Source organism: Cavia porcellus, unplaced genomic scaffold (assembly GCF_034190915.1).
Source record: "Cavia porcellus strain 051 isolate PalLab524CR breed Dunkin Hartley unplaced genomic scaffold, mCavPor4.1 scaffold_11, whole genome shotgun sequence".
In the NCBI taxonomy this organism is placed as follows: Eukaryota; Metazoa; Chordata; class Mammalia; order Rodentia; family Caviidae; genus Cavia; species Cavia porcellus.
Window position 1 is genome coordinate 42,222,713 of NW_026947494.1, and position 15,473 is coordinate 42,238,185.

Here is a 15,473-nt window from a genome sequence, read left to right on the forward strand (position 1 = left end):
GGGAGTTTACTTTTGGGATGGAGCTTGTATTATGAGCATCCTAAAAAATCATGCTAGGGCTTATTTTCCAGTTAGGTCTTATTTTCTGGGAAATATGAATAATTTGACAGTATCTTTTAATGTTTAATATTTAGAGCTGGGAGTATAGTTCAGTGGCAGAGTGGCTGCCTGGTAAGTGCAAAGTGGTGAGTTCAATACCTGTATATAGATAGATAGATAGATAGATAGATAGATAGATAGATAGACAGACAGACAGATAGAGATATTGGATATAAGTTTATCATTTGGTTAGTTTTCTATTTATTTCATCTGATTTTAGGGATTCCAGTATGCAGCCTTAATTTCTTACAGTCCGCTGTTAAAACATATCACATTTTTTGTATGGTAAAACAATAAAACAGTACTTAAAACAATATTTTCACATGTTAGAAATCTCACTTTTGCTTTAAATAGTCATCTTTTAAAGCATTTACAAAATGAGAAGGTAAATCTTTTCTATTTACTGACACGTTTGCCATTTCTATTAGTTACTTATAGATAGACGTTTCTATCTTGCATCCCTTTTAACTTGAAGAACTTCATTTAATATTTCTTACAGTGCAGGGTTTGTGAAACAACACTTCTTAGGTTCTACATCTGGAAGTGCCTTTATTTTGCATCCACTATTAAAAGAAATGTGAGCTGGTAGCTTGAACAACAGGCGTATGTTTTTTCATAGTTCTGAAGGTTAAAGTTGAAGATCAAGGTGCCAGCATTCAACTTCTGTTGAAGTTCTGGTCTTGGCTTGTGGAAGACTACCTTTTTGTTTACTCTTTACAAGACAGACAGAAAATAAAGAAGGGAGGTTTTCTGATGTCTGTTCTTATCAGGGACTGATCACCTCCTGAGAACCTACCTGCATGTTTCATCTAACCCTCAGAACATTCCAGAGACTTCTTTTAACAGTACCACCATGCTTGGGGTTTAAGTTTCAACATAATTTTAAGGAAGATACAAACAGTGAGTCCATAATATCTCTTTTTGTTGGATATAGAACTCTAGGTTGAAGGTTTTTATTTTAGCACTTTAGCTAAATGTAATACATTTTAATGAGACTAATGTAAATATTAAGTATTTATAAATGCCCAAGTGGACATCTTTGGACATCTTTGGATGAGAGATAAACACTTAGGTAAAGAGATGAATTAGAGAATTATTTCCAATGACCAATCAGAATATAGACACAATGCGTAATATGTAAAGGAAAATTCCAGTTTTCCTTTTTTTTTTGGTACCGGGGATCGAACTCATGACCTCATGTTTACCATGCAGGCACTTATGCCACTGAGCTAAACCCCCGGCCCCAGTTTTCCTTTAAAAAAAAAAAAAAAAAGAAAAAATAAGGGCCACTATCCAGTTCCAGAATTTTTCACCACCCTAAACAGAAACTGTACCCATTAAACAGTGAGTCTGCATCATCTTTTCCTCCTCCCAGACCCTGATAATCTTTGTTATATTTATCTCTATGAATTTGCCCATTTGAGGTACTTCATATAAACAGAATCCTACTACATCTGTCCTTTTGTAGCTAGATAATTTCATTTAGAATATTTTCAGGGTTTATACATGTTATGGCATGTGTCAGGATTTTATTCCTTTTAAAGGCCATACAGTTTCATTCATATAGATAGATAGATAGATAGATAGATAGATAGATAGATAGATATCTCCCATTATGTTTATCCATTCATCTGCCAAAGAATATTTGGGTTGTTTCCACATTTGAGTAGTAGAAATAATGCTATTGTGAACATATATGTATACAAATATCTGAGTTCCTCCAGTTTGAGGGAGGTAGAGCAGATACTCTGAAGCAAAATTATTAAATCATGTGGTTATTCTATTTGATTTTTTGAGGCACTGCCCTAAGTATCTTTTACAGTGTCAGCACAACTACACAACAGTGTACAAAGTTGCCAGTTTTTCAGTATCTTGCCAATGTTTTTATTTTCCATTTTTTGATGATAGTCATCAATTATGAAGTGGTATCTTTTGTAGTTTTGATTTGCATATTCTTAATAACTAGTGTTTAACATGCTTTCATGTGTTTTTTTTGTGTGTACTTTTTTTTGAGATATATCTATTCAAGTCCTTTACCCATTAATTGGATTATTTTTTGTTAAATTTTAAGATTTTAAAAAATTTCTTAAAAATTAAAATGTGACAGATATATAATCTCTACCAGATAGATGCCTTTTAGTACACAAAGTTTTGTTTTTTGTTTTTTGTTTTACCAGTACGAGGGATCGAACTCAAGACCACAGGCTTGCAAGGAAGGCGCTTATGCCACTGAGCTAAATCCCCAGCCCCAGTACACAAAGTTTTAATTTTGATTGTCTAACTTATTTGTATCTTTCTTTTTGTTTGTGTGTGCTTTTGTTTTCATACCTAAAAAATCCTTTTCAAATTCAGTGTCAAGAATATTTTCTGTATGTTTTCTTCTAAAAGTGTATGGGTTCAGCTCTTACATTTAGGTGTTGATGCATTTTGAATTTCAATTATTAGATAATGGTGTAAGCTACATACACAGCTTTATTCTTTATCATTTGGATATTCAGTTTTTCTGGTTTTTTTTTTTTTTTTTTTTGGTGCTTTTCGCCATTAAATGGTCTTGGAGTTCTTTTTTATCAGTTGTGTTTGTTTCTGATGAGTTTGTATATATAAGCTAATTCAGCGCTATATGTTTGTAAAGTTAGATTAAAACACAAACCAGGTGAAGGGAATCTAGATTCTTTACTTTTTGGGAGGGGGATGAGTACCTGGAATCAGACTCAGGACCTTGCACTTGCCAGGCAGGTACTGTGCTGCTAAGCTATGCCCCTACCCCGTGGTGTTCTTTTTTCAAAAACAATTACCGACATGCAAAGTTTATTTGTGAGCTGCTATTTATTCCATTAGTCTATATGTCTGTCTTGTGCCAATACCACACAGTTTTAATTTCTGTAGCTTTGTAGTAAGTTTTAAAATTAAGACAAATCCTCCAACTTTGTTTGTCTTTATCAACATGTTTTGAAGTTAAACTTCTGTCTGAATTTTAGATTGAATTTCTCTATTTCTGTGAAAAGTGTTATTGGGATTTTGGTAAGGACTGAATTGAATTTGTAGATAATTCTGAACAGGATTGTTATTTTCACAATACTGAGACTTCTTACCAATGAACTTGGGTTGTCTCTCCTTTTTTAAATGTCTTTAATTTCTTTCAACAATACTTACTGTTTTCATTCTATAAATGTTTCCCCTCAATTAAAATTATTCTCATTTTATTCATCTTAATGCTACTCTGATGGAGTTATTTATGTAATTTCCTTTTTGGATTGTTTAGTAGTACCATATGTGAGATAACTCATTTCTGAGTGTTCATTTTGTATACTGCAGTTTCCTAAATTTGTTCACTAGCTCAAACAGGTTTTTAGTTTTTGTTTTTTAATCTTTTTTTTTTTTTTTACGGAGTGTTTTCTACATATTAGATCATGTTGTTTGGGAACAGATAATTGTATTTCTCCAGTTTAGAGTCTTGCTTTTTTTTGGTCTAACTTACTCAGCTAGACTTGCACTACTACACGAGTAGAAGCAACAAAAATGGAAACACTTGTTTTGTTCCTCAGCTTAGAAGGAAAGTTTTCAGTCTTTTTTTCATTTTCTTTTATCATCACTCTCATGTATGTAATTTGTCTTTATAAAGACTACTTTTAAGGATTTTTTTTAGCTTTACACTTCAGAAATTAGATCATAGCTGTTTCGATCGTACTTTTATACTATGTATACCTGTGGTTTTCATTACATTTATCTGACTTGGCATTAAGATTCTTGGATTTTAGGGCTGGGGTGTATGGGTCAGTGATAACATAGGAGAGACCTTTGGGTCCAATCCCCAGTACCACTACCACTCACCAAAAAAGACTCGAATATTTTTGGATGATATTTTTCATCAAATTTGAAAATTTTTTGCAGCTAATTTCAGCTTCTATATTGCTTGGGTTAGTTATTATAAATGCTACTTAAAAAGCTATATTTTCCCCTCTCTATGCTTGTTCTACTAACTTTTTGGTGCATGATATTGGATAATTTGTTTTTGTGAGTCTAGGCTTTGTAGTTTTCATTTATAATGCATTAGTTTTGGTTAGCAGCCAAATACTGATCAACTTGACCCTTTCAGTAATTGATATTAAGCACTGTGTAGGTGAGTTTATATGTTCCCTAATTCTTAGATTTTACTTTCCCTGTATCTCAGTTGAAGGTCTGGCATTTTCAGCAATGTGTCTCTACCCTTGCTTGTAAGAATTTCACATTATGCATCCTACTTCAATTTCCTCTTAGTCAAACACTATTCAGATTTTTCAGACTCCTTCTTTAATTGTTCTTCAAAACATTGCCTTACAAATGTCTGTCTTCTGAGTACACCTGATTTTTAGTGCCCACCCTTTATGCTCAGATCTGCTGCTGTTTTGCTTGCGTATCACCTCTCTGTATTGTACTGTGAAATGTGCCTCCAAACATAAAGCTATGACAATTGAAGGGCTACATGTTGAATTTTTCTCCTTTTTTTTTTTTTTTTTTTTTAATCTTTTTCCTTTTTATCGGTTCCGGGGATCGAACTCATGACTGCCTGCTTGCAAGGCAGGCGCTTATGCCGCTGAGCTAAACCCCCAGCCCCGAGTTTTTCTCCTTCTAAAGATCACACTGTGCTGTTTTGCAATTATCTAATATTTGAAAATGATTCCTTAAAATAAGTTGTGTATGGTAGTTGTATATGATAAAAGCAATAGTTTGATTCCTGTTACTCCATTTTGAATGGAAGAATTATATGTATTATATTGTGACAGTTCTTTTCAGTAACGGCTTTCTTAATGAATCTTTACTTTTTTCCCCCTAGTACTAGGGTTAAAACCTAGGGTCCTTAAACTGAGTTACCGCTCCAGCCCCATTTTATACTTTATTTTGAGGGTCTAAGTTCCCTAAGCTGGGCTGAGACTTGGAGTCCTCCTTCCTCGGCTTCCCAGAGTACTAGATTATAGGTATATTCCTTTAGAATGTTTGCTTTTTAAACTAACCTTTGACAGTTTATTCAGATATTGAAGCTCTCGATTCTGGCTATGAAATGTATTACATACGTAGATTAAGTTTGGTGGTATACTGAAAAAAAGAAAAGACTTAAGTTCTCAGTAATTTGTCACCATGCTCAGCTTTACTACCTCTTACCTTAGTTTTCAAATAAGATGGGATGTTGTTTTTCTACATCTTCACAGCAACTTTCCATTATTCATCCTCTCATTATAGAAATTCCCAGTACTTAATTTTCTTGAAACAGAAGTGATGTCTGTAATGTTGAGCCTTGTGTCCAATGTCTGTTACTAGGTACCAAAATAAATGACTCTTTTTGTTGGTCGAGGTGTACACTTCATTTAACATTATATAGTGTTCATTTTACACAGTAAACTGATTTTATGCAAGATGAAACAAATCAAGGCTACATACTAAAAGCTGAAAGTTGGGATTCCAGCCCATTTTGACAAAGCCTTTTAGCCATTGCTCCATTCTGTCCTGCTTAGAATAATTCAGGAGTAAAAAAAATATTTTAACTTTGAAAAACATGTCTCTAGTTCTTTTTTTTTTTCTCTCTTTATCAGCAGCATCGTTTGCATGATCTGTCCCTATGTATATTATCTGCATATTTCATTTAAAAGTACACTTTTTGTTCCATAATAGCTTTGCCTAGCATGTATTTATCAATTGGTTGGCACATTCGAACATTGTATTGCTTGGTTGGACTACCTCACTGATTTGGGGGCTTAACAAAAATTGATTTTACTGGTATAACTCAAATTTAACGTTTTTTACTATGTTTATTATATTTGAGTCTCTATAGTTGTTAAGTTTTTAGAAGTTCTTCCATGTTAAATAGACATGATTGTGCTGTCTGCAGACACTATATACAGTATTAAATGTCCTATTGGGCCCTTAATGAGTTTCTTGTTTTAAGTATCAGCGGGTTGAGTAGTAGTTTTTATTACACATCATATCTTATGTAGGAAAAAGGAAAAAGACAAAAAAAAAAAGAGGGGGGAGAAAAATTCAACATGTAGCCCTTCAATTGTCTTAGCTTTATGTTTGGAGGCACATTTCACAGTACAATACAGAGAGGTGATCGCAAGCAAAACAGCAGCAGATCTGAGCATGAAGGGTGGGCACTAAAAATCAGGTGTACTCAGAAGACAGACATTTGTAAGGCAATGTTTTGAAGAACAATTAAAGAAGGAGTCTGAAAAATCTGAATAGTGTTTGACTAAGAGGAAATTGAAGTAGGATGCATAATGTGAGACTCTTACAAGCCAGGGTAGAGACACATTGCTGAAAATGCCAGACCTTCAACTGAGATACAGGGAAAGTAAAATCTAAGAATAGATTTTAAAAGAAGAATAAATTTAGATCTGTAATAAGTTTAGATCTGTAATACAGATCATATCTTATGTGATCTTTTATTGTTAAGTAGAATTTATAAACAATAAAAGTTAGATCAGTTTTAGCTGGAAAATGAATTTAAACATGTGATTAGTAACTAATCTACAGTTTGACAACTTTAAGGACTGCTTTGTTATAATGTTTCAATATGTACTCCATTTCTCAGCATTGATCTGTACTAATGCAATTCAGTTATTACCAAAAAGACTCCTAAAAAGTTTTAGCTTTTCTGGTTGTACTGAAATGTAACAAAAATCCATCGAAAAATGCAAAAACCTTTTATTTCTCTTTAAGACACGTATAAACTGTTAAGGTTAAGTGGGTGGGGCAACCGGAAGTAATTACTGAGACCAGTGGCATTTTTGTGGTTTAATAAAGGCAGAAGCTAATTATTCAGTTTTTATTTAAGTGAAATAGTGCCAAAAAAGGAGGTTCCTGCAGAGCAGCTGCGCTCCTTCAGTGTTACCCTAATTTACCAAAGACACAACTGTCACAAACAAAACTTTTAAACTTGATATATAGCCACAAAAGTAAGGAGGCTTTTGTTTGGAGTGCATGCAGAAGAACCTCTTTATACAAATCAACCGGCAGATGACGGACAATGATGAAAATTTGATTCTTTGAAGTCATAATAGTCATTGAAATGTGTGAAATTCTGGTATTGAAAAGAGAGCAACCGGCAAGACTCTAAATCCTGGGTGGTTGCGAGAAGCTTGCTGGGAGGTTTTTCTGCATTTTGACACCAACTTCCCATTGCTTTTTCCCTGCTTCCTTTGTTTAAAAAAAAAAAAAAAGTTGAATTCACACAATAAATGGAGACAGTTGATAACCGAATAATGCAGTTTTTATATGGAAAACTAATATTTTATAATGGAAATTGGTATTTGAAAGAATAAAGTTCATATACATATGCTGGTGTTTACCTTCTTAATGATTTTTAAAATTCTTCCTCTAGTGACTGACAATGGGAGGTCAGCTATCAATTCTTCAGAAATTTCAAATGTGAGATTGAGATTGTGATATGTATGTTTGCAGTAGCAAAGTTTGATTAGAATGTCTAAACTGAGCTATAACTCACTTGTTACCATTTCATAAAGTAGTATATTGTACATAAAATTATACTTTTGAAACTTCAATCTCTTAAGATTATAAGCTTTTTGCATTTTTAAAATTTTGTTGGTACATTTTAGATATACGTAATGATCACATTCATCATAGGGAATTTGTACCTGTACCTGATATATCTTGCTTTTTTTCCCATTCCCATTCCCTTCCCCTCCCTTCAACTGGTTTGCTCCTCCTTATCTACAAAAGCTTTGTTTCCAATCTTCTATTTTTTTTTCCCCTGTCCTTTCCTTCCTTTTCCTCTTCGCCCTCCCTTGTTCCCCTTCTCACTGGAACATTTTCTTCTCATTTCACATTATCTGTTAGACATTTTGGTCCTGGTTAACACTTGGTTTCTCATAGTAGAGACACAATGCAATATAGGATGACTTTCTTTAATTACAGAAACACAGATTTCATGCTTGATCCAACTATGTATTATAATAGGGTACCTATCTTACAAATTTACACATAATTATTAGCTGGTCTGGTTCAAGCCCAATTGGTTTAAGCCAACTTGAAGGCTTCTCATATCTTATGTGATTTAACTTTTTTGTCATCTAAAAATTTATAAATATTTATAAACCATTTATCTATTTACCTATGAAATGAGAGTTCCATAAAAGGCAGTATTGACATCTTCAACATGTTTCTTTTTTTTAAAGAGAAAAAAAAGCAAGAAGCAAACAAAATAAAACATGTTTCTTTTATAAATGAGTTTTTAGAAGAATTGTAGGTGATCCAAATTATAATACAGAATTAGAAATCTATAGAGGTATCACTAAACCAGTGTAGTTTAAATAATTAGCAGATGTTTTATTTATTTATTGTTTGTGAGAGTGGAGTCACAGGTAACTCATTGAGAACTTGGAAAGCAAACCACTAAAGATACGAAATCAACATAGTGCCTCATAACAATAGTGTGACCTGGTGCAGTTTAAAAGTGTGGGAAATCAGTTTGTCTAGACTGAAAATGCGTCTACAGGGCTTAGGAATTTTAGAGCCTCTGTGCCCTTTAGGTGTCAAGTGTGTGAGAGATGCCAACCCTTTTTATTCTCTATCTTTGGCAGCAGCTTAGCTAGGCTACAGTATCTTCCACTGCTTCTGGAGACAAAAGCAGAGATTCTGTCAGTACAGTTTAAGCTTCAAAAATCAGAAAGTCAGCTCTAAATTGGGAGAAGATATCAAGAAATAATTCCATAATTTGAGAAGACATGAAAGATGGATAGTTAGTTCAAAATGTGAAGCGTTGATTATCAACGTTTAATAGCCACTTTTCAAAGAAAAATTTTCTATCCTTAAATTCATTTTGTCTTTTTTTACTTAATCTATAATCTCATTTCCCTGAGGTAACTAGTGCTAAGAATTTAATGTTTGCTTTTTCATAGTTATTTATTGTTTTTTAAATAAAAATTCCTTAACTTTTTATTCCTTGATATAACTACCATAATTTACAGGACAATATACGTGATGTAATGAAAATTTAAAAAACAAAGGTACAATAGATAAAAGACCTCAGGAATGTATATCTAATTAATACTACATTGCATTAATCAGTTTTTTTTTTTGTGAACTGTGCCTATGACAGTCCTAAACCAGAAGGGTTTCCTGTTTAAGCTGCAATAACTTTTCTGACTATGGATCATTGTTTCTTCTGTGAGAAATTTTTGTAGTTCCTTCTAATGCATTTGGGATAACTGACTCCAAGTAACCTGTAGCTTTCCTGACAGCTCTTCATTCTTTCCTTCTAAGAACTATAGCCTTTAGCTATTGTTTTTTAAAACATTCTACTACTATATCTACCGTCTTTTCCACCAGATCTGTAACCACCACCAGGGACTTCCACACCTTCTTCCACCAAATGGGTCCTTCCCCTTCAGGGGTCCATAATTTGATTGCTGTTGACCACTACAATCTAGAATCATTATAGGTCCCACCACCACCATAACTACTACCATCAAAATTTACTCCTGCACCATGACATCCTCCTTCATCATACCCACCACCTTGGTTTCGATATTCTAGTTTACTACTACCATAGCCTCCTCTACTTCTGTAACCAGGGTCAACACCCTAGTATCCACGGTTACTTCTTCCATAACTACCTCTGCTGCCATCTCTACCATCACTATGGCCTCTTCTTCCCCCAAAGTTCCCATCACATTGAAAATTCCTTCCACCATTCCAAAGTTTCCTCTGTGACCTCTTTGTAACCCACTGGACTACATCTCTTAAAGAGCTTTTTCACTTCATGGTTATGTCCATTAATAGTGGGATATTTTTGAACAACAGTCTTATCAGCTGTACCCTGATCATTAAAGGTTACAAAAACAAATCCTGTCTTTTCCATTCACTCTTGCCATATTTTAAAGTCTCAAATTACATTCTGCTTCAGTATCACCAACAAAAATTTTTTTCACTGTTAGATAGGCACCAGAATTTACTGAATCCTCTCTAGAAACAGTTCTCTGTAGTTCCACTGCAGCCCATCAGTTTTGTGTGTTGGAGTATACATTGCTGCATCCATGTCTTCAACACAGGAGTGAGTCAAAACCAAGCCTCAGGAACATTTTGTTTGAAAATTTCTCATTACCACACTATCTGAGTGTGCCTCATTTCTCAGAGTATTCTCTTAAACTATCCTTTGTAGTTTCAAAGCTCAGAGTACCAATAAACAGCTTACTCAACTGTTCTGTTTCCTTTGAATCATGGCCCTCCACCCCTGCAGATGGGCTAAGGACGAGTGACCCAGAGGTTTTTCCTCTATTTTGAGTTCAGACTTGCCTCTTCCAACTCAAGTTCAGTTTCTCATATAGTTAATTTAAGGAAGCCAAGTAATATATAATTTCAGTTGTTTTCTCTTTGAAATGTATTTATTTTTTATATACACTTATTTATAATCCTCTTATACCTTTTCTCATCTGCTCGTAGAATAAGGGACTGTTGACTACTGGTTCTATCAGCAGTCTGTTCAGAAATTATAGTCTTGGGCTGTGGATATAGGTGGAGCACTTACCAGGTATGTATAAGTCATTGGGATTGTTCTCTAGTCCAGAAAAAGAGGAGAGGAAGAATTGCCAAAGTTTTGTTGTTCAAAAGAGGCCACAAAAATTTTTATGACCCCTTTTCCATTGTTTCCTAATATAATCTTTCAAATATACCTCTTACAGATACTGATATAACAGTATCTGTTAATACAGCATTTAAAGTTTATACAGTAAAATATCAGAGAAGTGGTGAAATAAGCCAGAAACTTTACCCCAATTCATAAACAAACCTGGATAGAATTGGATGAACATAAGGAATGACAAAGACATGTTCACAGGTATGTGGGCTATTAGAACATCTTTATTTGCTTATTTTTCTTTAGGATATCACTACATTAACTGGAGTTCCAGAAGAGCATATCAAAACTAGAAAAGTTAGGATCTTTGTTCCTGCTCGCAATAACATGCAGTCTGGAGTGAACAACACAAAGAAATGGAAAATGGAGTTTGATACCAGGGAGCGATGGGAAAATCCTTTGATGGGTTGGGCATCAACGTGAGTACTTCAGTTTAACATGAATATTGTTTTCACATTTCTTTTTCCAGGTAGATCTTTCTTCAAAGTATACTGCTTTTCAAACTCCTACGTACAAGTGCTTAAGAAAATACTTTTTGGTGCTGTTAAGGATCGCTATCACCACTATTAAATGAGGATGAATCACCTGTACTAACCTGCCAGATCAAGATTTAAACAATAAAACCTTGGGTCAAACTCAAGGAATGATTTTGCATCTTATGATACTGCTTGACCATATTAAATTCTGATTTCCATTTGTGACATTTTAAAGCTTTTTCACAAAAAGCTGGGATTGAGAGCTGAAATTTTGTATTATCTAAAGTTTATCATTTAAGAAATCTCTGTCTCAGATACTATATATAAATAGCTTGATCATAGCTTTCAGTTTGCTTACATTGCATTTTAACATTATATGTCTAATATTAATATGTAGAATAGGTAGAAAATTTAAAAACCTGGCATTTAGGTTTGTGTATATTTATAATCTTTCTTATTAATGACAAATACTTTAATGGAAAAATAGAATGTTAATATTTTAATATGGTTTTTTGCTATTGGTCAAAGACATGATTCTTGGATATACTAAAACAGTGGTGACTCTATCCTTTACCTAGGTGTATTTGTTTCCAAAGACACAGGTTTCCTAATATAGGGAATCTAAGGCTTAAGCATATTCATTCATCTGATATCATAGTTTACACTGGGCTAAAATTTATATGGAGAGAATATCATGGAGGGTTTAAGAGACACCAAACACTAATGATAAAGAGAGAAATTTGTAGTATTAGAAACATGACAAAATACAACACTCTGAGAGAAACCTTTGGAATTTTTCCCCCTAAATTTACTATTAAAATACAGGTAGAAAAGCACACATTTCTTTGAGCAATAGAGGCAGTGCTAGTAATGTAATCAAAAAGTAATTTTACAAAGTTACTAGGCTAATTTTTGTGACAGACGTTAGAAGTCCAGTGTTTTCCTGTATGTTTTTCAGTGGAGGCAGAAGAGAGGTATTATTGTGAAAGTGGTCTTCATGACTAATGAACATATTTTTGTTTTTCAAATCACAATGAATAAATTTCATTGCTTCCTGTTGGCACTATATATATTTTCTTAATTTTGAAAGGCCACATTTGTTCATGTAGGATTTTAAAATAAATGTGTTTCATCTTTGTTTTTAGATTTTTAAGTTCATGTTTTTCAATACTATATGTACATTACTTTTCTCATTCAAAGTGGAAGTTTTCTTATGCTCTTTTAATAACCTGAATTATTAAATGTTAGAACTCAAAAGATTTAAACATGAAAAATATCATAAAATGCAAAATTATCCTAAGAGTTGGACCCAAGGTTTTTATTGTTTAAATTTTCTTGATCTGGTAGGTTGGTATAGGTAATTCATCCTTATTTAATAATGTAGCTGTTTGCCAGTTACTAATCTCATACATTTCTATTAGATAGATCATTTATTTCTATAAGAAGGACTTCAATTTTGGTGTTTTTGTTTGTTTTGTGCCAGAAATCAAACTCAGGACCTTACACTTGCCAGGTACTGTGCCACTGAGCTTGTCCCTGGCTCAGGACTTCAATTCTGATAAAATTCTATATATAAGCTTTGTTTTTCTTCAGTTATATTCATATAAATTGACCATTGAAATTAAAATGGTTGTTGGGATCAAAACTTTGTTGATTTCATTAGTATATATGATTTATGTATTTGATTTTAAAAATAATTGTTCATTAGAGAATTGTGAAGCTGTTATTCAGCTTCTAGAAACAAGGATTTGTTTCATGGAGACAGAAGGTCATCTAATTTAAGCAGTGGTGTCACTAATTTAAATATTCCCTCTTACGGCCTACTTATTCATGTGGTATACTTGATCCTCAAGCCGTAAGAAGTCCCCAGAATGGCTATAATATTTAGACTTATCCTTCGGCTTGTAATTGCAAATGCCATCTTTCTCGCCCTGCTTCACCTCAGTGCAAAGGCACTTTTAAAATTTTTGGTTAATCACATGGTTCAATTTTTCAATCCTTCACTAAAAAAGGATTCTACCTACTTCTCTTTGTATTGACTGTTAAAACAGGTAAGTGAGTGTGTTCCTGTGTATGTAAATAATACATATACATAGAGTAAACCATGAAAGTTACCAGCTTCTCCTTTCTGTTCCCTCTAAACCTCTTTCTTGTCCACCTCTTTAGAAGTGAATCCTGTCAACAGTACATTTATGTGCATTTATGTGACTTTATGTGTCTTTTGGTAAAATTTGATGATTTTCTTAAAAGAAGTTTTTCACATACCTTATTAAAATTAATTCTAGGTATTTTAGTTTTTATTTCTATTTTGGATGGGATTTCTTTTCATACATTTTCTAGTCAGTACACTTGATATTTAGTTTTGTATATAGCCACCCTCTGTATTGTCATTAGTTTTTATGACTTTCCATATTATTAGTTGTTTGATCTAAAACTTCTGGCAGTTTTTCGTCTTAAATTTTTTATTTATTTTAAAGAGGGAAAATTAAAGAGAACAAAACAGATCATAAAAAGACAATTTAAGAAACATAGATTTCAAAGTAAGACCACTGGAGATCTTCACTGTCTATCGTATTATCTCTTGTTTTCTTCCAAATAATTGTCTACATCTTCACACACAATGAGTACATACTGAACATTATAGTACTAAACTAATTAGAACAGGGTGATGAAGGCTTTTTAGGTCTTCAAGACCAGACAGTAGGGAAGTCAACAATGGCTGCCATAATGTCTCTCATTCTCTTTGAAATATCTGTCCATATCTTTACGTATGTTGAAATAAAACATAAGAGAATAAACTAATATCACTCTGAATGTGAATAATAGTATTGCTAGATTTTATATCATAATGCTACAGAATTAGCACTGGGTATCATAGTGTCTGTTCTTCAGAGTATCTGTTCATTACATCATGCATTATATAATCTGTTCCTGTAAACTGTTTAGAAATTCTACACATGTGTGATTCTCTAGATGTATACGTATCATTTCTGTATTACAGGGAAAAACAGATCAAGATAAGACAAAACAAATTCCTAGAAAAATCATGAAATAAAAAAGACATATAAAACCACAATACTAGGTGATCTACAGTAGTTACTATACTTTCTCTTGTTATTTTCAATAGAATTGTGTACATCATCAGGTGTAAAATGATTGAACATAGCATTACACAGCAATTTTAATAAAAACACAACATTGGAGACATTATAGGACTTCAAAAGCAGTTAATAAAATCAAACCGGAATGGGTATCTTTTTGCATCTTGTCATCTTCAGAGAAGTTGCCTCTACTCTTAGACTTGATACTATCAAGCATACCAAATTCGAATAAAGTCAGTCAAGACAAAACAGCAGTCTAACAAACCAGCTTCAAGTAAGGTCAGTCATAGTAAGACAATGTAAGTAATACAGGACTTCAGTTTAAGCTAATAGAAAATTAAGGATAGTTATGGTAGTATATCCTGCTATTTTTGGGATAGCTGTCTGTACCCTCAAATCTAGTATGAGTAGACAGACTGGAACAAAATAAAATCAAACTAAACAGAGCAATAAGACTAATGTGGCTTTTAAATCCTGATACACTATTAACAATGTCTTCTGCCTTCCTTTTTTCGACAGTTCCGCTTTCCCTTTCTCAGGGTGCTTTGTACATTTTGGTCCCACTAACTCCTTTAGTTTTTAGATTAGGGGGGGCAACCTGTTATCTATCTAAGTGGTGTTGAATCTTTTTACCCCTGAACTTGATCTTGAGCTGTATTCCTTTAACTACTAAAGCCTCAAGGTTTTCCTTCCTTATAGCTAAGTAGTTCTCCACTGCACAAAAATGTCATGACTTTCCAACCTATCTGCAGCTGCTGGACGAGTTGTCCCTATTTCTCTCAGGTTCCCTGTCACATAGAGCATCATTTTCTCATCTTTGACTTTCGGTTTATTAACCCTCTTTCAGGTAGATTATATTTCCTATTCAGAGGATCTCGATGGATCCTATCTCCTGATCTACTCTGCCTGTGTTTCTTTTTGTTAGTGTATCAAGGCCATCTGTATTAGAGATTATAGCCAACTCTCTCTGCCTCATCTCTGCTATTCTATTTTTCTCTTATTATTTGTTCACTTTTTTCCTTCATTCCACTGTCATTCCCCATTCTCTGTCACTGTTGCTGGAATCCTGATTTTTTTTTTTTCTGTCTCTCTCTAGAAAGTCCTTCAGTATTTTTTGTAGGGTTGAGTTGGTAGTCACGAACTCCCACAGTTCCTCTTTGTTCTGGAAAC

The 15,473-nt window shown here is 33.5% G+C and overlaps 1 protein-coding gene across 1 annotated transcript in view; it reads left to right on the plus strand.

Moving 5' to 3' along the window:
- Ndufs4 (NADH:ubiquinone oxidoreductase subunit S4) overlaps nt 1-15,473 on the plus strand; it is a 92,980-nt gene that overhangs the window by 60,596 nt on the left and 16,911 nt on the right. Inside the window, exon 3 of the mRNA XM_003470186.5 lies at nt 10,973-11,145. Coding sequence (XP_003470234.1) covers nt 10,973-11,145 — 173 coding nt within the window. The remainder of the gene's footprint in view (nt 1-10,972; nt 11,146-15,473) is intronic.